General features: G+C 40.4%; 1 protein-coding gene across 10 annotated transcripts in view; it reads left to right on the forward strand.

Moving 5' to 3' along the window:
• The window catches only part of SEMA5B (semaphorin 5B), a 356,215-nt gene that overhangs the window by 279,623 nt on the left and 56,206 nt on the right, over nt 1-20,386 (forward strand). For all 10 annotated transcript variants that reach the window (XM_083584642.1, XM_083584641.1, XM_083584638.1 and 7 more), the window contains 2 exons: nt 827-1,034; nt 4,592-4,799. In XM_083584642.1, the coding sequence (XP_083440768.1) occupies nt 827-1,034; nt 4,592-4,799 (416 nt within the window). The remainder of the gene's footprint in view (nt 1-826; nt 1,035-4,591; nt 4,800-20,386) is intronic.

Here is a 20,386-nt window from a genome sequence, read left to right on the forward strand (position 1 = left end):
GAAGGGCCTTCAGGAGATGACAAAGGTAATTTAGTGGCTGTGAAGAAACGATTTGGAAGGGGGAGGGGGAAATCCTCACTTCGTTGTTTGGCGGATGAAGGAACAATGCCAGAAATCTTTCCTTCCAAGAGAAAAATACAGGTCTGGGACATATGAAATGGAAATTAGAACGAAACAATTGAAAAATACAAGTCCACTTACTTAGCACTTATGCTACCCCAGGTATTAAATGATAAACTTCTGTCCACTGAGAACAGAAAATGCAGTTCAGCAATTAGTGGTTTCCCCAACCATCAGAGATGGTTCATGCAGGGGAAAAGGGAGATGAAGCAAAACTGGGAGAGACTATCCCAATCAAGATTGTGGATTTCAAATTAAATAGGAATAGCAGGGCATTTTATGTCTAGACCTGCTCTAGTATAAGAAGTATCTTGATTTCGGCATGTTTGCATTGCCTAAATCTGCAGCTGCAATCCTGTTCCATCAGTTGGAAGGACATTCCCAGTAAGCATTGGTAGGATTGTGCTGTGGATTTACGTTTGTACCACATTGGAGTAGATTAACCTCTTTTAACCTCTTTTGGAGTAGTTTAACCAGAAGATTTTTATTTGGATATGTCTGTGTAATATGGAAGAAGGAACAAACTTGCAAATTTGTAATCTGTATTTATCACTGGAAGTTGTGTCTTGAGATCCATGTCAATATAAGCATCATGACAGTCGGCAAGAACTCTGCAGTAAAAATAGCAAACAAAACGAAAACAGTAGTTAATGTTAGAGAGTTTTTAAAGTTGTAAAAGAAACGCTGCTGTTCTGTTCTCCTTCAGTGTGGAATACTGAATGATGATAGTCCTAATGAAAACTTGACAGAGAGGATCCTTCAGGATGCTCAGCGCTTATTCCTGATGAACGATGTTGTGCAACCGGTCTCTGTTGATCCATATGTCACTCAGGACAACATCCGTTTTTCTAAGCTGGTGGTTGACATTGTTCAGGGCAAGGACACACTATACCATGTGATGTATATTGGGACAGGTAAGTGCTTTTTACACCTGGGAGACTTCATCCATCTCATATGTGGATTTATTAAACAGTAATCTGTGAGTTCCTTGCTACATGTTCTCAAATTGGAGAAAGCGTGAGAATTGATCTTCCATTATTATCTGGGTAGAAACTGAAAGAGCATTTTGAAAGTGTAGGCCACAATTTAGATGGCTTTAGGAAGCAGAAGGGATGGGGTTAGGGTACTATAGTTAGCCTAAGAAAGAGAATAGTATCTGCTTAAATGGAATTCATATGCAAGTGAAGGTTTCTGTGAAGACTGAACCCCATCCTGGTGAAGGTTCAGCTCAAAAAGGAGTAGAGAGGTAAATGACGTCCTCAAGATAGCTGGTTGACAGTCTTCACTCGTTTCTGGGTCATATAGTATTTTTCTACTTCATTGTGCCTTGTTGGAAATGCATATACATACTTTCTTCTAGAGATCTAAAAAGCGTTTTCACGTTTGGGTAGCATTTCTGATGAAGTTAAGAGATGGGAAACAGATTTCAAGCTCCACTTTCTGCATTAAGAGGAACATGGGAAATTGCTTTAGCTAGACCAGTGATGGCCAAACTTGGCCCATCAGCTGTTTTGGGACTACAATTCCCATTATCCCTGGCCTGTTAGCTAGGGATGATGGGAGTTGTAGTCCCCAAACAGCTGGAGGGCCAAGTTTGGCCATCACTGCTCTAGGCAATCTAGGCCAATATTGTCTACTCTGACTGGCAGTAGCTTCCCTGCATCTCAGTCTGTACCTTGTCCTGACTGTGCACCGTGCCAGGGATTGAATCTGGAACCTTCTATGTGCAAAACATATGTTCTACCACTGAGCTGTGATCCCCAAAACTTAGGCACATCTACTGAGTTGTTCCTTTGAATAAAAGCATCCTGCTAGCAGGGTTCATATGCATAATGAGCTCCAGCACACAAAGAGGTTTCCATGCTCTCAGAATCCACATGCCATTCTTCAAGGTAGTTGCATGTAGTGATTTGCAGACAGACTTCCATGCCCTTAAAGTCTGTGATCCTGGTTTGTTGGCAGACTGTGGTTTATACAGTGGTACCTCAGGTTAAGTACTTAATTCGTTCCGGAGGTCCGTTCTTAACCTGAAACTGTTCTTAACCTGAAGCACCACTTTAGCTAATGGGGCCTCCTGTTGCTGCTGCACCGCCGGAGCATGATTTCTGTTCTCATCCTGAAGCAAAGTTCTTAACCCGAGGTACTATTTCTGGGTTAGCGGAGTCTTTAACCTTAAGTGTATGTAACCTGAAGCGTATGTAACCCGAGGTACCACTGTATAGTATTTCAAAGTCTGCCCAGTTTAGATATAATGAGGAGACCTATCACAATCCCATTTATTGCCAAACTTTCAATAGTGAACTAATCTTCAACGCCCAACTTTTTAAGTAGGAAAAAAAGCTTGGAAAGGTGTACCATGGAAGTATTGCAAATGGTAACTTCCTTCTGTGGTGGAAGCTAAATTAAACATTTTAATTAATCAGAATTTATGTCTGAGCTCCATTTTAAAAAATCTAATAATTCCATTATATATTCGGAATGAGTTGATTTTATGTTAAGATATATGGCCTCTCTAAGTGATGGTATAATTTATCCCATGACTATGGAGTCATCTGTCTCAGAAGTTATCATCTACCAGACAGAGTAATAGTATATCTTTCTACCTTTTACCGCCACTTACTTCGAATGTGATTAGCTTTTGTGTATTTCCAGTAACAAAACTGCATAGAGAAAAACTTTATTTAACTATAGAACAAATTAACAAAACAAATACTAAATCTTGATCTACGGAGATAAATGGTAGAACTTTAGTGCATAAACTCCAAAGTGAAAATAGCCTCATGGGCTACTGTTAGACAGATCAAGAGTTGATCTAGTATCAGAAATATTCTTATTTTATCTAACCACACACACCACTTTGTGGTACAAAGTTGTCAAAGACAAATACTAACAAACCCTGCTTATTTAAATGGAAGAATTGCTGTTTTATTGGAAATTAATGGGACCTTTAAATGCTTAACTTTATTCCTTTATTAACTTAAAGTCTAGCCCATTCCCAAGTCAATACTTGAGGGATGCAACAACGCTTTAAACTGAAACCTATAGATAGAATACATATTAAAACACTTATCAGATTTAAATTGCATCCCCCGCACAATTATCCCATCTAATAAAAGTCATTCCAGATGAGGATATCTTACAGCATTTCCAGAAAATATCCAAGTTCAGGGTTAAGCAAGTTTCCAGGCTGTGGATCAACTACTGAGACTGCCTTGGTGCATAAGTAGTATAGTCAGGAATAGCTTTCCTCAACCTGGTGCCCTCCAGATGTTTTGGACTACAACTCACACCATCCCTGATCATTGGCCACACTGGTTGGGACTGAGAACTGAATAATTTAGTTTGGGGAAGTCTGGTCAGTGGAGTACAGAGCATGGGGGAAGAGGGACAAACTCAATTTTGTAAGGCCCAAGATTTTTAGGACTTTAAAGGACGAAGCACATTTACTTGGAAATCCCACTGAGCTCAGTAAGGCTTATTTCCAAGTGAATGTGCATAGATAACAGTCATAATGTGATTCTAGCGTGTGATTAGAAGGCGTATTTGATATGCAGTCCTGAAGTCTGTTGAGTCATAGCTCCCTACTAAGGACCACAGAAATATCACAGCTACATGTCTACTGTTACTTAAGCTTACATGGGGGCGTTCCAGCAATCACAGGATGTAGCTGACTGCAAGGATGCAGTTGTGTTTAGTTTGTACTGATTTTCAGAATGTTCCTTGGAATCTGTGGCTACAGATTGATACTCTGCCTACAACAATGTTTTTAAGCTTTAAGCTGTTAGCATATTTAAGATCACACAGCTTTGTGTGAATCAGCCTCTAGGACACATCTACGAAACACATTCAACCCTATTTGAAAACAACCCTGGGAAGTTGTAGGTGTAGCCGAAACTTACTAGGTAGAGATCTTTATATCCTTTAAATAGTTACAATTTGCAGGGTACACTGCTTTAATGTGTAAATGTACCTCTTCATCCCATGTCATCCTTAATAAAGACATATAATTTGTTTATTATTATTTGATTAAACTACTTACATGCCACCTTTCTACATAAAAGCTCAAGGCGGCTTGCACGAAAGGTTAAAAACTATATATTAACAGTTTTTCAAACACCATTAAAAATGCAGTGGAAATCAGAACACAGGAGCAACTTGTTAAGCAAATTCAATAGTCATACTTTAGCCTCATTCAGTAGTTATATACTTTAGTCTCATGCACTCTTCATTCAGAATGAATGGGAACCTGAATGCACAAGCAGAGGGGCTTCAACCAAATAAATGGATTCACTTTTTTTGGTTATGTTTTTATAAGTGTATAAGAAGAGGAGAAATTGGAGAGGGGGGGGGAAATGGTGTCAGAGCAGCCGTGTAAATGGGATGTAGTTAATCTTTACTCTGTGTGCTGGATGATAAACTGAATCAACATCTTGGAGATTTACTTGCCTCCTGTTTCTTCTTGTTCTGCTAGAACATGGCACCATTTTGAAGGCACTTTCTACAACTAATAAGAGCCTAAGGAGTTGTTACTTAGAGGAAATGCAGATTCTTCCTGCCAGCCAAAAGGAGCCAATCCAGAGCCTCCAAATCCTTCACAGCGACAGATCCCTGTTTGTGGGTTTGAATAATGGAGTGCTAAAAATTCCTCTGGAGAGATGTTCAATGTACAGAACAGAAGGGTAAGGAAATTTATGGCTCTGATATATTCCATGCCAGCTTAAAAGAAAAGCATGAGGGAAACGAATTGCAGTCTGATTCATTTTAGAATACCTTTCTTCATCTTTCAGAGAGAGGCAGAAGATTCTGACAGGCACACGTAGCCTATAGAAGCAAAGGGAATGATTTGAAGGCAACTGTTCTTGCTCATTAGCCCTCATTGGAAATTAATGCTGTTTACCAAGAAATTATGTCTGCAAGCACGGGGGTTGTTCAGGTAGTGCCAAATAATGGTTTTGTGTTGAGTGTGAACTGACCCAGTGACTTAGTGGAGTAAATGGGGCCTATTGGTTGAACCTTTACCCCGGACCCGTGAAGTACTAACTGACCAGTGTTACTCGCTGAGTTCAGTTCTGTGAAGATCTAGACACCTGCACTCAACTGCTGAAACCTGGGAGTAGAACTAGGTGTTGCTATACCTCTGTTTAATATAACACATCTTAAAATGTAAGGAGAAAAGTTGAAGTGTGTGTGAATGACGGTGTATATTTAAAAAGGACGAACACTATGCATGCCTGACAAATTGGACAAGAGAGGACAAACCTACCACAGATAAGACTAGCCCAAGCTAAACACAGTGGGAGTTTTTGTACTTATGGCAAGCCTTGTTTGAGTGAATACTTGAAGTGTTGCTCTATATCTCTTGTTTCTATCATTTTAAAGTCCCCCCTACATTTGCTTTGTGTGACAGCAGTTCAGTGCTAGATGGTTGGAATATTCAGTGGAAGGTAGGTGGCTGCTGCTGCTTGTATACAGCGAATGGAACTTGACATTGTTCCTGGCACATTGCAGAATGTGTGCTTGTTTCCTGTCCTTGCACCACACAGAGGTAAACACATGATGTGATAGACACAGTGGTCACATTCCCATGTTGCATATGCAACATGTAAATTTCAACACTGTAAATCGTAATGCCCTGTGGACTGTCCTTCTGAAAATTGGCTGCCCAGATAAATTTGTAAACATCATTTGGCTCCTCCATGATAATATGACAGCAACAATCACAGATAACAATGGCTCTCAAAGTGAACCAGTCACAGTGAGATCAGGTGTTAACAGGGTTGTGTTATTGCCCCAACCCATTATTTTCATTGCCATGATCCTGCACTTTGTCGAAGGGAAACTCCCCACCGGAGTAGAAATCATATATCGAACAGATGGAAAGCTCTTCAATCTGAGCAGGCTGAAAGCAAAGAGTAAGTTTACCATAACTGCCGGCATAGAGCTTCAGTGTGCTGATGACAACATAGTGTGCGCACGCTCAGAGGATGACCTCCAAACCATCCTAAATATCTTTGCATCCTAAATATCTTTGCAGAAGCTTACAAAAAGCTTGGCCTATCACTCAACATCCAAAAAACCAAAGTGCTGCACCAACAAGTACAAAATAACCCCTCTGCGGTGCCGCAAATCCAAATCAATGGTGTAATGTTGGAAAATGTCAATCACTTCTTCAACCTAGGCAGTTATCTTTCCACAAGGGCCAACATTGATGCTGAAATCCAGCATCGCCTGAGCTCTGCGAGTGTGGCTTTTTCCCGATTGAAGTGCAGAGTGTTTGAGGACTGGGACATTCGCAGGGAAACCAAAATGCTTGTTTACAAAGCTAGTGTACTACCAACCTTACTATATGCTTATGAAACATGGACCACTTATAAACGCCATCTCCACCTCCACACATCACTTGGGAAGACAGGCGAACTAATGTCAGTGTACTGGAAGAAGCAAAGATCACTAGTGTTGAAGCAATGATTCTTCAACATCAACTTCGTTGGACTGGTCATGTGCGGATGCCTGATGATTGTCTTCCAAAGCAACTACTCTATTCCGAACTTAAAAATGGAAAGCGTAATGCTGGTGGTCAACAAAAGAGGTTTAAAGACTGTCTCAAGGCAAATCTGGAAAAATGTAGTATAAACACTGACAACTGGGAAACACTGGCCTGTGAGCGCTCCAGTTGGAGAATAGCCTTTACCAAAGTTGTCATGGGCTTTGAAGACACTCGAACTCAGGACACAAGGGAGAAATGTGCTAAGAGGAAGGCACGCTTGGCAAATCCACACCGTGATCAACTCCTGCCCGGAAACCAATGTCCCCACTGTGGAAGGATGTGTGGATCCAGAATTGGCCTTCACAGTCACCTACGGACTCATTGTTAAAACCGTGTTTATGGAAGACAATCTTACTCAGCTATGAGTGATCACCAAAGAGAAAGATGCAGATCACATTTTTGTGTGTGGACATGTACAACATTAAAAACATTAATTATGTTCATGTGAAATAGTTCTTAAATAGTTTGCTTTAATAACAGCTGTGATATGGGACTCCATTTAGATCTTACAGCTGCCCTCCACGGTCTTGCAAGCAGCAATCTGTCCTCTAGCTGTTCATATACCCTTTGTCAGTGCTGTCCCCCAAGGGCAGATGCAAAGAGCACATAAATATGACATCACTGTCAGCCTACTCTGCCTGGCAGTCTCCCCTGACATGTGCCTTCCAGCATCTCATTGGTCCAGAGTTCTTCAGGTCAAAACAGCCATGCCAACTCAGGTGCCTAGGATTTTTTTAAAAATTGCTTTTTGAAGCCAATCACTCATTTCAGAAGGAAGTGACACCTGGAAAAATGCCACATTTATATTGTCAGCAAGAAGGACAGGGAGGGGGATAGGAATGAATTTTTTCTGTTTGGTTTTGTTTTCAATTTTTGTTCCTGAGTGCAGGCCTGCCATATGGGAGTCACAAAGACAAAAGGTTTGTGTGTCTTTGATGACCTTGCCTCAGAGCACTTGCAAAAACGTTGACAGGCTTTGAATTTTCACTAGGCTTCTTGAGATGAATGTTATGCCCAGCAAGTTAAAGTGGGTGTTGGGCACTAAGCATTAGCTTCTTTTACAATGGATCTGGGCAGTTAAACCTTGTGTTTGTCAGCTGGCAAAGCTGATCTCCTTTTTGTTCCTTTTTATTTCTACTATGTAGATAAGCATTTTGAATGTCACGTACCCTAGTTCCACCAACAGCATATTAAAAGCTCCCCATTTCTTGGGGTTATTTTGTTAAAATATAAAAAATAGAGGCAAAATTCTGATGCCAGGATGTAATTGAGCCCAGCTTCATATTCACTGGACACATAACAACCTTACTATTTCAAAACATTTAAAACTCTGCTTGGAACTGTTAAGATATATGCAAAAGTATTCAGCAAGGCCATCTTTGGTCAGGTACTAGGGTCTGCTCTTGCAGAAGTGCTTTTCCTTTGGTAAAGATTTTTACTTTCTTGTCTCTGAATTAATAGAAATCTTTGTCTAATATAGATTTATTAAACTCCTTTATTTTCCCAGAGAGCCAATAGAAGACTTAGTGGTCTGATGCTCTGTAGCTTTGTGTGGCCACTCACCTAAGCCTTTTCTTTCTCATCTCTCAGAAATCTAAATGGAAGAAACCTAAATGGATGAATTTTATGCCTACTTGATTTTTCAGGAGAAAAATGCCAATTAAGATTGTTCTGATATTTTCTTTCCCAAATCTAAAACTCCAGTTTCCTTCTTGTTTCCCCCCACCTCAGTCTTCTTAAGTATCATTGTACTCTTTAAAGAAAAACGGCATAATTACTTTAAATACAGCAAGATCAGTTAATGCATTAAAACCGGGATTCTTATTCTCAGAACTGGACAGTGTAGAGTGAAGTGCTAATCTAGTCAAATGAGAAATGGATGCCTGCTGCAGTCTGCCCACATCTTGCCATACATACTGTAAAAACCCAACCTTGTAGGAGAGGCCATCAAGGCAGGAATGGGATTAAATAAATGCCTAAATAACTCTTTTCATACAATGGTTTAGGGAGAAAGAGAAGATAAGTGCTGATTGACTGAAAATCCTGTCTACTTCATTGAGCCAACACAATATTTGGAATTTTAAATGTTTGATCCTAGTAATTCCCTTTGCCTCAGTTGTCTCCCCACTTCTTGCTGATACACCTGCATTATTCTTGGCCCCTGTGAAGCACTGATGTGTTGAGCCACAGGTCTCACACTCTGATAGTGAACACTCATGGCTGGCCATGCCCAGTATGGCAGCATTCCCCAATCTGGTGCCCTCTTTTTCTCCCATTATAGACATCTCATTGGCCATTGTTAGAATGGATGTTGGATTAGGCCACAGAGGTCAGCAAGGTTTATCTTGCCTGGGTCGGGTCGGTCCTGCGGAGATCCCTTCATGGGCCGGATTGTGTGCATGCATGACCGTGCATGCCTGTGATTTTCGGCGTCTGTGCAGACACAATTTTCGGCGCTGCGGAAACGAGTCCCTGTGCTGCACTGGTTTAGTGCAGCGCACGAGTGGGCAGCTCGGTTCGGGGGCAGCTATGAGCCAGTCAAACGACTAATGTTGTTGCTGTTGTTGATTGCTGATTAACAATGTCCTTGCATTCAGTTTGATCAAATCGGTGTGATCAGAAAAGTAATACAACGCTGGGGTTTCAAAATTCACAAGTTCATCATAACAGGGATGTTGAAACCCAAGCAAAAAATACCAGTTGTACAGAATCTTTAAGGAAACAAAAGAAGAGACTGTGCTATTTGGTAGATGGTTAAATAAATAAATAAATAAATAAATAAATAAATAAATAACTGCATTGTAAGCATATTTTATTAATAGCCTTCATTTTGAAATATTTTCACCCACACCCACACTTCCTAGGTATACAGGCGACAAGTTCCCCAACTAACTTTGTATTGGTATCAGCACTGGGTTGTATCAAGAAAGATGTTTTAATTTCATCCATTGCTTTCTACCTGGCACTTCTCCTGGGCAGTGATTTATAGCCTCTTGTTGTTGAGTCTACGTTTAATACATGCCAATAAACTTGCTGCAGGAGGAAAGGCACGGTATCCCCCCTCCCTTTCCTTTCCTAACTTCTTTATGTCATCTCTCTGAGTGTGTGTGTGTGTGTGTGTGTGTGTGTGTGTGCGTGTGTGTGTGTTTAAAACTAGCTTCTTGCAGAAACTCCATCTTCAGCACTATTTTTTTTTTTGAAAGTAACTTGTTAAATAACATGGGGCTTTGAGGGAGCTTTTATGCAGCAGGAGACTTTGTGCCCTCGAGGCAGCAACACCACAGCCCTGTTTGTTTTCTTTGGCTCTGTCCCACTTTGCTGGGGTAGCTGTGAGTTCGTGTGTTACACCCTCGAGGCTGATTGGGAGGTCATGATCATTCAGGGTTTTGGAATCCTTGGTCTGGCTCCAAAGTGAGGAAGGGAAAAGGCATATCAGACATGGAAGAAACATTGATCTTAACATTGATTAAACCTAGGTGTTCTGGCATTCTCAGCAGATGTTAGGCTCCGGGATACACTGGAAATTCTCAGAGGTATAGCAAAAACAAGAGCAAGGGTGAGCAAACAGCACTTCTGGCATGTTCTCCTTGCTTTGTTTTCTTCTACAGCCTCTGATGAATCTTCCAAAGGGTTTACTCCCAAGGTTTGTGCTTTGCTTTGTGCTCAAATACTGTGGTGTACAGTATGTATATGTTTCTGCTGATCTGTCTCAGCTAGATTTGTTTTCAGAGCATGATTTGGCCAAATGTGTGGCTCAGCTGGTCTGCAGGATATTTCCCACTGTGAAATAGCCTTCATGCTCTTCTGAAGTTACATTTCCAGAGGAAAATCTGAGTGTCTCTGTGTCCTCGGTATCTGTAGCTCAGATTGTTAGCAAACACGATCTTCTTACGTAGGATTGTCATTGCCTATCCTAGATACTGTGACCATCCTCCATTTTGGTGGTAGTTAAAATGTGGGATTTGCTCCCACAAGAGACAGTGATGGCCACAAACTTGGGTGGCTTTAAAAGAGGATTAGACAAATTCATGGATGACTAGCCACAGTTACTATACTCTGCCTCCACTGTTGGAGGCAGTATGCTTTCTGAATATGAGAAACCACAGGAGCGGAGACTCCTGTTGCCCCCAGGTCCTGCTTGTAGGCTTCCCATGGGGGCACCTGGTCGGCCACTGTGAGAACAGGATGCTGGACCTGATGTGCCACTGACCTGATTCCACAGGCTCTTCTTATGTCACGTTGATGTTTTCACACCAAAAGTATTTTTATCAGGATATAGGTGACAAAAAGAGAGAAAATGAGCCTCATGGCTGGCTCTGCTGTTAGGCAGGGTGAAGCTGCCGCCTCAGGCAGCAAATCCTAAGGGTATGTGCTTGTGGTTTTTTTGGGAGGGGGGGTTGCAGTAGTCCTCCACCATTCCTCCCTAGCTGCTTCTTCTATCCCATGGGTAGGTAAACTAAGGTCCAGGGACCGGATCCAACCCAGTCGCCTTCTAAATCTGGCCCGCAAACGGTCCGGGAATCAGCATGTTTTTACATGAGTAGAATGTGTCCTTTTATTTAAAATGCATCTCTGGGTTATTTGTGGGGCATAGGAATTCGTTCACCCCCCCAAATATAGTCTGGCCCCCCACAAGGTCTGAGGAACAGTGGACCAGCGCCCTGCTGAAAAAGTTTGCTGACCCCTGTTCTAGCCATTCCCCTCTGTCAGAGGACAGAGCTATGTGTGCCACTCAGCCTGTCTGCCTGGAAGACCCTACGCAATGCTTCTAGCCTCAGTTGTGTGTGGGGAAACACTTTTCTCGTTGCCAGTGTTTGAAGTAAGATCAATTGCCAGTCTTACCATCTTCTCCTTTGCCTCAGGCACCAAAATGTCTTGGGCTTGCCTTAATGATCTTGTACACTGCCTGAGACAGAACTAGTAAAAAGGAGTAATTTCAGAGGTGCCTAGCTTCTGGTTTCTTAAATGCTAGTGAGTTCGGAGACTGTTAGGTGGTGTCAACGTGTTATTCTTTTAAAGCTTGCTTGTTTGATATAGAATAGCTTTGTCTACTTATCTCTTTATCTCTACCTAACTGGTCTAAATCCAGCCATGATGGACTGAGGGTAAAATACAATGCCACAGTGAGCGAGGTGAAATTAGTTTCATCCTAGTACTGATTGACACTGAGTAAGCGATATTGTCAAAACTTAAGATGCCTGCAGATGCTGCAGAAGAATAACTAGCCTGATGTACTGTAGTCATAAATTCAAGTGGAAATCCTTCACAGTGTGCTCTTAGTATTTGTTTTACTTTCACTAACTTTCTGACCCTTGGTTAGCATATGTGGTCCACAGTTTATCAACAGATTTGCAGATAATCAAAGCGGGTTCTGACATGGTGATGTAGAGAAGTTGTGGGGTGATGCAGCTTGCTATTTACTTCAGTGGATTATTCAGTCTGTGCAATTAAAAAAAGTGTCCACCCAAGCCAGGAGTTTCCCTGCTTCTCATGCTGCGTATACACTATAACTATAAAGCCCATTCAAAGCACATTCTTGTCCTCAAAGAATTCTGGGCACTCTGTTCCCAGCAACCCTTAACAAACTACAGTGCCCACAATTTGGGGCTGGGGAGAGTAAATGTGTTTCAAATGCACTTTTAAAATATAGTGTGTACACAACCTCTGTGCTGTACAAAATAGAACCTTTGTCTCCCTCCTAGTAGACATATTCATCCAGAGTAGGGAATTGCAAAAGTTCTCCTTGAGACAGGAGAATTAAGAAATGGGAAATATCATATGCTTCACCATAAATGTCTTGCTAATGCCATCTGCTAATTTCTTTTAGTAGAATATAAATCACATTTTCACAAAAATTGTGTTAATTTTCACCACTACCAATTATTGTACCAGGATAATGGACAAAGTTTAAAATGAAATGAAATGCTGAAAAGTCCCGTCTTTCTACAATCTTGGCTTCTTCTAGTCATGCTTTTTTACCATGACCACCCAGTTGTAAAATTTCCATTTGCTATAAAATAAATATGTTAAGTTGTAGCTAAAATTTTGCACAAGAATGATATTCTTAGCAATCCCAGGGATCATAATTCAGCATCGCAGTAGATAAACCAGCATAAGTGTGTGGTGTTTGGTCTCCGGTTTTTCAGGCAGTATGTTTGATTATTCAAACCTAAAATGTTTAAATTTGGTGTATTATCCTAAGCAACTTGTGAAGAGGCCCTATGCCTCTTTTCCCCATACATTTTTGGACATTAACTTTTTATTCATTACATTTTTAAACTGTTTTCCCCGTTGCGCTGCATTCATGTTTGCTTACAAATGATTAAATGAAATGCCAATATATTACATAATGCGGCAATTTGTTATAAACTTGAAAATTCAATATTTCCAGAGGGGGTTGCAGCAAAAACCATCATCGGAGCCTTGTAGCACCTTAAAGATTAACAAATGTCTTATACATAAGCATTTGTGGACTAGGGCCCACTTAAAATTACACAGGAAACATTCCATATTAAAGTAACAAAGGCAATTAGTGAAAAATAGTTATCTGTATAACATTCTCCAATTTAATTTAAAGCCAGCAACGTTCCAAACAAAGACAGAGGCGAGAGTACATCTCTGGCAGCCATTCTCATATGGAGAAATTCCAAGAATAATTGATCTATTTATAATGTTCATATGCACACTTCTGATTCCAAAATAATTACATTTTGTAATCAAATATCTCTTTATTTTACCAGATTAGATCTCAGTTCAAGATTAGCTTTATTAGGCCCAAGCCAAATGTTATCCAAGAGATGCATGAACAGTGTAGAATGGAAGCCGCTGTGGGATGCTACCAAGCAGGTGCTTCTTAATTCAGTTCCCTCCAGCCATTTTCCTTTTCAAAATCATTTGCCCAGTTGCTCCTGCATCTGCTGGAAAAATATGTGTGTCATGTCTTATTCCTCACATAACATTGAAAAAGAGCTAAGGGGCTCATTTTGAGCAACCTTTTCCCTCACGCCTTATATCAACTGTTGCAAACCTAATGTCTGTGGGGAGTGTGGCATCTGCGACAGCCTTCTTTGGTATGTCCAAGATGAACCATAACCACCAGATTTTCTGCTGCTTTTTCTTTTTCTTTTTTTAAAAAAAGTATGTTTCTAGTATTTTTAGATCTTGAGATATAAGGCAAAAAAATAAAGATACCATTCGCCACATGTTTTGTGAGGAATTAGGCAGTTCCACCCCTTCAGTATTTTAGTCTCCCCCAAAACAACAACAACAACATGTAGATGCCCATGCGGGCATGAGACTGTGTGTGTGTGCGGGCATGAGACTGTGTGTGTGTGTGTGTGTGTGTGTGTGTGAGTGTGAGAGAGAGAGAGAGAGAGAGAGAGAGATATCAATATTGTGTTATCTCCCCAATCAGGAACAGCAAGACATTGCTGACTTCCTGTGGTGAGTCTGAGGTTGGCCAAGAGTGGTGGCAAAGCAATAATGACTGTACCCTCTCTAATGTTGCATTATGCCACACACCCCACAGCAGCCAGGGCCTAATGTTAAACCAGTCCTTCTTTCTGGTGAGTCTTACAGGACGTTACAGGGAAGCTAGAAATGTATGCGTTTCCCCATCTGCCAATTTTCTGCCTGAATCTCATGAGGCTATCTAAGTCTTCTAAGAGAAGGTAGAGCTAGCTATAGTATTTTCTTCTGTAAGGGACTCTTCAGAAGTATATTTTTAGGTGTGTCAGCCAATATGTTTTAAGTGTATGAATGTAAAGTATGAATGTGAAAAAAATATGTGTTTGCAAACACATATGTTAAATGTGTATACTCATTAGTGAACTGCATCCTGTTTGCGATGGATGGTTTGTGGCCACAGTTCAGGAGCAGATCGCTGCTTGATCAAATAGTGTTAAAGAAAAGCCAGGTGCAAGAATAGCAGGAGGAAGTATGTTACATATCATTCTTCTCTCAAAATGGAAGGAGGAGAGGCTACTAAGACAGAATCTGGAAACTTCTCGTCCATGGCTTTTTCTGAAAGCATAGCTTAACACTTACAATTGCAATCCATTGTTCAGGTGGAACGATCCCTAAAAACTATTTTGTTCTTCTCAGCCAGAGTTGTATAGATATTTTTCCTATTAGTCTCATTCCAATTACAACAAACAATTGATTCCTTTGGTCCTTTAGCTGCACTAGTAACATATGATTGCTGTGGCTTCAGGATAGTATCTGTAATTTACTCCAACATGTTCTACATTTTAAAACAAACATTATAACAACTTGCAAGAACAAAATATTTGAAATAGGTACTCTCTTTTGAAGGGACCTGTCCCAGGGGCAGTACTTTAGGGTAATGGCAGCTGCCCTAAGCAGCTGATTTGAGCTGCAACCTTATATGTTGGCAGTAAGGACTCTATTTTCTCCACAATTCTCATGCCGTTTAGTTCAAGCTTCTGTATTTATGGCAAATGTGTTCCTCCTTAGTTTTAGTGAGCTGCTCCATTTTACAAGGAGCTGAGATATACATACTTTTGGGAGGTGAGGGCTTCACTTTTCATCCATTTTGTATGGGGTGTATCAATTTTTTAAAATAAAAGATAAAGTTTTTTTAAGCAAATTCCAAGCAAATTATTATAATTAATTGGTTAAAAAAAGATTTATACACTGGCTTCTGACCAAATGCCCTCCAGGGCTGCTTACAAGAGATGATAATGCAAATTATATTTTGGTTGTGACCAGTGCTTTAATAAAGAGAAAAAGGTACTGGTCATCATGAAATTATTACAGTAAGTGCCACACTTTTAACAATTGGGGAAAGGTGTCAGTACTGAGTGCCCCCAGGAAAAAAGCGCTGGTTGTGACTATTCAGTCACACAGATGCTACTTTGCCTTTAGACTGAGAAATCCTGACAAAGGGCTGGAGCAAAGAGAGCTGGAGAGCATTAGAACCAACAAGCAGAGGGACTGAGAACTTGGAATAGGTAGTCAGAGTTGAGGCCTTCAGAACCCTGGACAGGTCCCAGGACGCAGAGGACTTGATCTTGCTGTCTTGCTCTGTACTACCTTTACCACCCCATGCTCATTTGGCACCACTACAAAGAGGACTTTGGAAGGTATTGCTTCCATCTATTTTTTTTACTAAATGTAGCTTAAAGGGATATCTGAATGTAGGAAGACTCTTGGTTAGTCTTATTGTTTCCTAAATCATGGTTTATGAAGCTGGCTTGTTTTAGGTTTCGGATATAATGCTAAACTGTGCTTAATCAAAACGAAGTGGAACTTTCTGAGCTCCTTGCAGCTGTGCCAGGAAAGGGGGAGTTGATCATATGTAAGCTTGAAACTCATGATTGGTATGTAAAATTGTAGCTTAAACATGTGGATACGTTTAGCCTGGATAAGAGCTGTCACATGAAAGGTGGAACAAGCTTGTTTTCTCTTGCTCTGCAAGGTAGGACCCAAACCAATCACTTTAAGTTACAAGAAAGGAGATTCCAACTAAACATCAGGAAGAACTTTTCTGGCAGTAAGAGCTGCTCAGCAATGGAAGGGACTCTCTTGGAATGTGGTGGACTCTCCTAGCTTGGAGATTTTTAAGCAGAGGTTGGATAACCAGCTGTCATGTATGATCTAGTTGAGATTCCTGCATTGCAGTGGGTTGTAATTGATGACCCCTCAGGATTCCATCCAACTGTACAATTCTCTGGTTCTATCTATGCCAATTAGCAATTGTTTCAAATTAGAAACAATTGCCACCACCACCATCTTGTAGACTGCATCATGAGAAGGTAGGGTGTAAATAAAAATAAATTCATTGATTTCCACCAGACACCAGATCCAACAATCTGAACTGCCCAGAGATAAACTGTAATAATTTCACTTCCATTTCTCCTTCCAGGGCCATACTCAATCGGCACCAGACAGTTGTGGTGTTGGTGACTCCACATTTGAACAAGGAGACCTCCTTTTCTTGGATAGTTGAAGTTGGGGAGGCCTTGGTTCTTTTCCCAGCCCTCTAGTTAAAACCCCTAATTGCTGCTCCTCTCCCTGGGATGATTCTCCTGTGGGATGTTATATTAAGGTGTAAGACTGTCATGGTTAGGAATGGGATTGTGCTTCAACACCCAAATTGACTTATTCCCTACTCTGGAAAAATGCTCTGTCTCTTTCATTACTGGTTTTATGGCCTCTGAGTTTCCACTTGGATGACTGCCCTTGTTGCTGGTTGTCAGAGGCCCACTGTATTTCTGTTTTTATTTGAGGTTGCTTTTTCTTGGCAAGGCAACAGGAGTTCAGGTTGTTGCATTTTTTAAAAAAACAATGTTTATGAAGCGGTGCTTATTCATATATTTTTAATAACTCTCTCTTTACCGATGCAGGCGTAAATCTAGATTTAATCAGAATTTCCTCGGGGTAGCATTCATCTTCATATTCGAGCAAAAGTAGTGTTTATTTTATTTTGTTCCTTTTAAAAAGTAAATTACTCTATAAAGAACTCATTGTCACTAGGGATGATGGAAAGGTGTGTCAGGGAATAAGAAATGGAGTAATTTGCTGTGTATATTGTTTGAGGCCATAATCTGAGAAGCTGCCATCAATTACAAAGATACAGAACATGCTAGGGAACGAGGGATTAACCAGTTAAAGGCAAGCTGGAATCACTGGTGTGAATGGAGAAATGAGAGGAAATGGCCCAGGGAAGCCATGAGTCGTATTTCGCTGTTGCTGTCAGCTTTCCAACGGCCTGGAAAGTTGTGTTTAGTTTCAGAGGTTCTATGTAAGGGCTTAATTTACGTATTCAAAATGTATTGTGTGCCCACCAGTATGAGGGAGGCAACTTAGCAATAAATGCATTCATACATGAGAACGCATGTGAGCCCACGCATACACAAGGGCAATATAAATTGTGAGTTTTATGTTCTGAAATCATAAATGTGTTGCAGAGGTTAATATACTAAAAAAAGAAAAGAATATCAAATTAATAGTGCACAATTAACTGTGATGATTGACATTCAAATATAAATTGGGACCTCTATTAATTTGCAAAGTTTTTAATTGTTATTATTTTTAGGGCGCAGTACCTTCCTGCATCAGTTCTCCACTCTTACGCTTTTCTACCTGCTGCTGTTTAAATTTTATGTTGATTTTTATTGCTTTTTGAAGAGTTGATTAATTTTCATTGTATTTTAATGTTTAATGTGTAAGCTTTCCAGAGAATACTGCTATTGGGCAGCATATAAAAACTATAAATAAAGAATTAATCTCTTCCAATAAGCAACACATAACCCTACTTTTCCCTGTACCTTTTGTACATCCTGATTCTTTTTAAAATGTCTAAGCAGATTTGGAATTTTTGTAAGCATTGTATAACTTCTTAGTAGTTGTGTCAATCACTATTGAAGGCTTGTTTAAATTAATGTAGCTTTTACAGCAAAATAGCTACAGAGGTTTCAAGGATTATCACTGCTTTCTTGTTCTTTCTTTTCTCAAGCTTGCAATTAACTCACTCATCTGTTGTTAGTAAGTTGGCCTTGCAGCTGCTTGTGCTTGTTTGTTTCTGTACAGGATGAGTGTGTTATCAACATGCACCTCTAATTCTTACATTATGTCTGAGCCATTTCTCATTTACTTCAGCCATATGATCTATGATCGTTTAGACTTTTACAAGACTCTGGATTTTCAAAATTTAAAAAACAAAGCTTGTTTAAAAAGTATTTGGAATTATGTTTTGCTCCCCCCCACCCCGCCCCTGGCAAGCAGCCAACCAGTTCTAAAGATATAAGAGGCCTGGTAAATCTTGAGAACACAAGGGCTTCTAAATAAGAAGATGCTAGGAAGCAAAAATACTATGGCAAGTGACATGTGTATTTCTGCTCTCGTCATCTAGTATACTGATGCTCTGATGAACTAAAAACCTGCCGGTGTCAACTATGCGTTGCCATTGGTGGACTTGCAAGCAAGTCCCTTGGTTTCTTATCACAGAGAAACCTGAGGGCATCTGACCTCAGGGAAGACAGACTACACCAGCTGACGGGATCTGCTTATGACTCAGAATGGTTGTCATTAGGTTGGTTGCTTGTGCATCATTCAAAAAGAGCAAAGGCATCACCAAGAAAAGGGCACAAATTTGTAAAATCAATACGCATAGGTGCCAATTTAGAAAGAATTACTATAGTTTAAATAAAAATGCAATACAGTTTATGAATGTTATGGATATAACATTCCACCTAGAAAGCACTCCAGGAGCCTTTTAAATGGAAATTAAATTCACCATAATGGGAAATACCATGACTGCTCAGTCTACCTGCTGTAGACGGGCAACTTCAAGGGCCCCGAGTCTTCCTTCTTAGGAGGACTCCACTTGGACCAGGCAGCCCATCAAATAAAGAACTGTCCTTCCCCTGCTCTGTACTCAAGTTCTTGCGGTTTAATATGGGAGGTGGTGAGTTATTACATTACTAGTTCCATTGTTTAAATAGAATCAGTTGGCGTTAAGCGGAAGTGAATATTGGTACTAGACGGCAGCCATGAATGTGTTGTGTTGTTTAGCAGGAAAATGAATTTGTTTCCACTTGACTGGTGTCTGGATAAAGTAGCTCAGTTCTGCTTCACTTGTCTTTTCAGTGGGGATGATAATGGATTTTTACAGATCACCAGTTTGTCTCTACAGTTTATGTTATGTTTTGGGGTTGTTTCTTTGTTTTTGCTTAGAAAATTGAAATTGTAGGATTTGGCTTTTATTTTTATTTATTTATTTTCGTAACCCTTGAGCATTCATGAATTCCTATTCTGCTCTTTTAGCGCCATCTGCTTTGGGGCATGACAGATGCTCTGTATCCTGCATGTTGGTTATTGAGGCTGTCAGTAATTAGGATTTGGTTGGCTGGAAACTAATATGATTATTTGTTTAGCTCAACCCCCTTTGCAGGTTGATGTTAATGGGACAATAAGCTAATCTTGTCGAGTAGTTCCAAGACTGCCAAGCACAATCTCACACTCGCAGCTACTGGGCAAGGATCTAATAATTCTTCTCCATTGCTTGTAAAAATTGCATTGGCAGTTGCCAAGCAGCTTTGTGAATGAATTCTACAAACCTGGATTCTACTCACAGCTTTTCTTCTTTCATAAGGTGGACTGATATAAACACTGCTATAGCATGCTGAACCCATAGCCCAGTTCTGATGCATCAATAAAAGCTAAATTCTGTGCCCACCAAATTAATGCAAATTACTGACATTTGCAAAATCCCATGGTTTTGATTTTAAAAGGCTTTGGAATTGGTGATGGGGAGCAGGTCTTAGAAGGAGGAAGGAGGCTGCAAGGAAGAAACGGCATGGAGAGTTTGACAGTGTGAGCAATGAAACACGGAAGAAGGTCGATGTGGAAGAGCACTAACTTGTCACTCACTAGCAACTAAGGGCCATTATATCAATCACACTTTTAAAAAGCTGCCCTTAATGCTGCCACTGGTACTTTAATGGAAAATCAACTGTGGGGCTTTGATCCAAATGAAGGGCATTTGCCAGTTTCCCACCAAATGTCCTCTGCCACCAGCTGTTGTGGGTCCCTAGAGGGAGGAAGGGTGTGTTGGTGGAAAACTAATTTGGATCCGTGGTGTGGATCAGGCCCCAATTTGGCTGCTTTTCCTTCAAAATTCAATAGGTGGTGTTAAGCATACTTTATTTATTTATATTTAAAGCAGTTATTAACATGTGATTTTGCTCTTAAACT

The sequence above is a fragment of the Podarcis filfolensis genome (assembly GCF_964270895.1).
Source record: "Podarcis filfolensis genome assembly, chromosome: 1".
Classification (NCBI taxonomy): Eukaryota; Metazoa; Chordata; class Lepidosauria; order Squamata; family Lacertidae; genus Podarcis; species Podarcis filfolensis.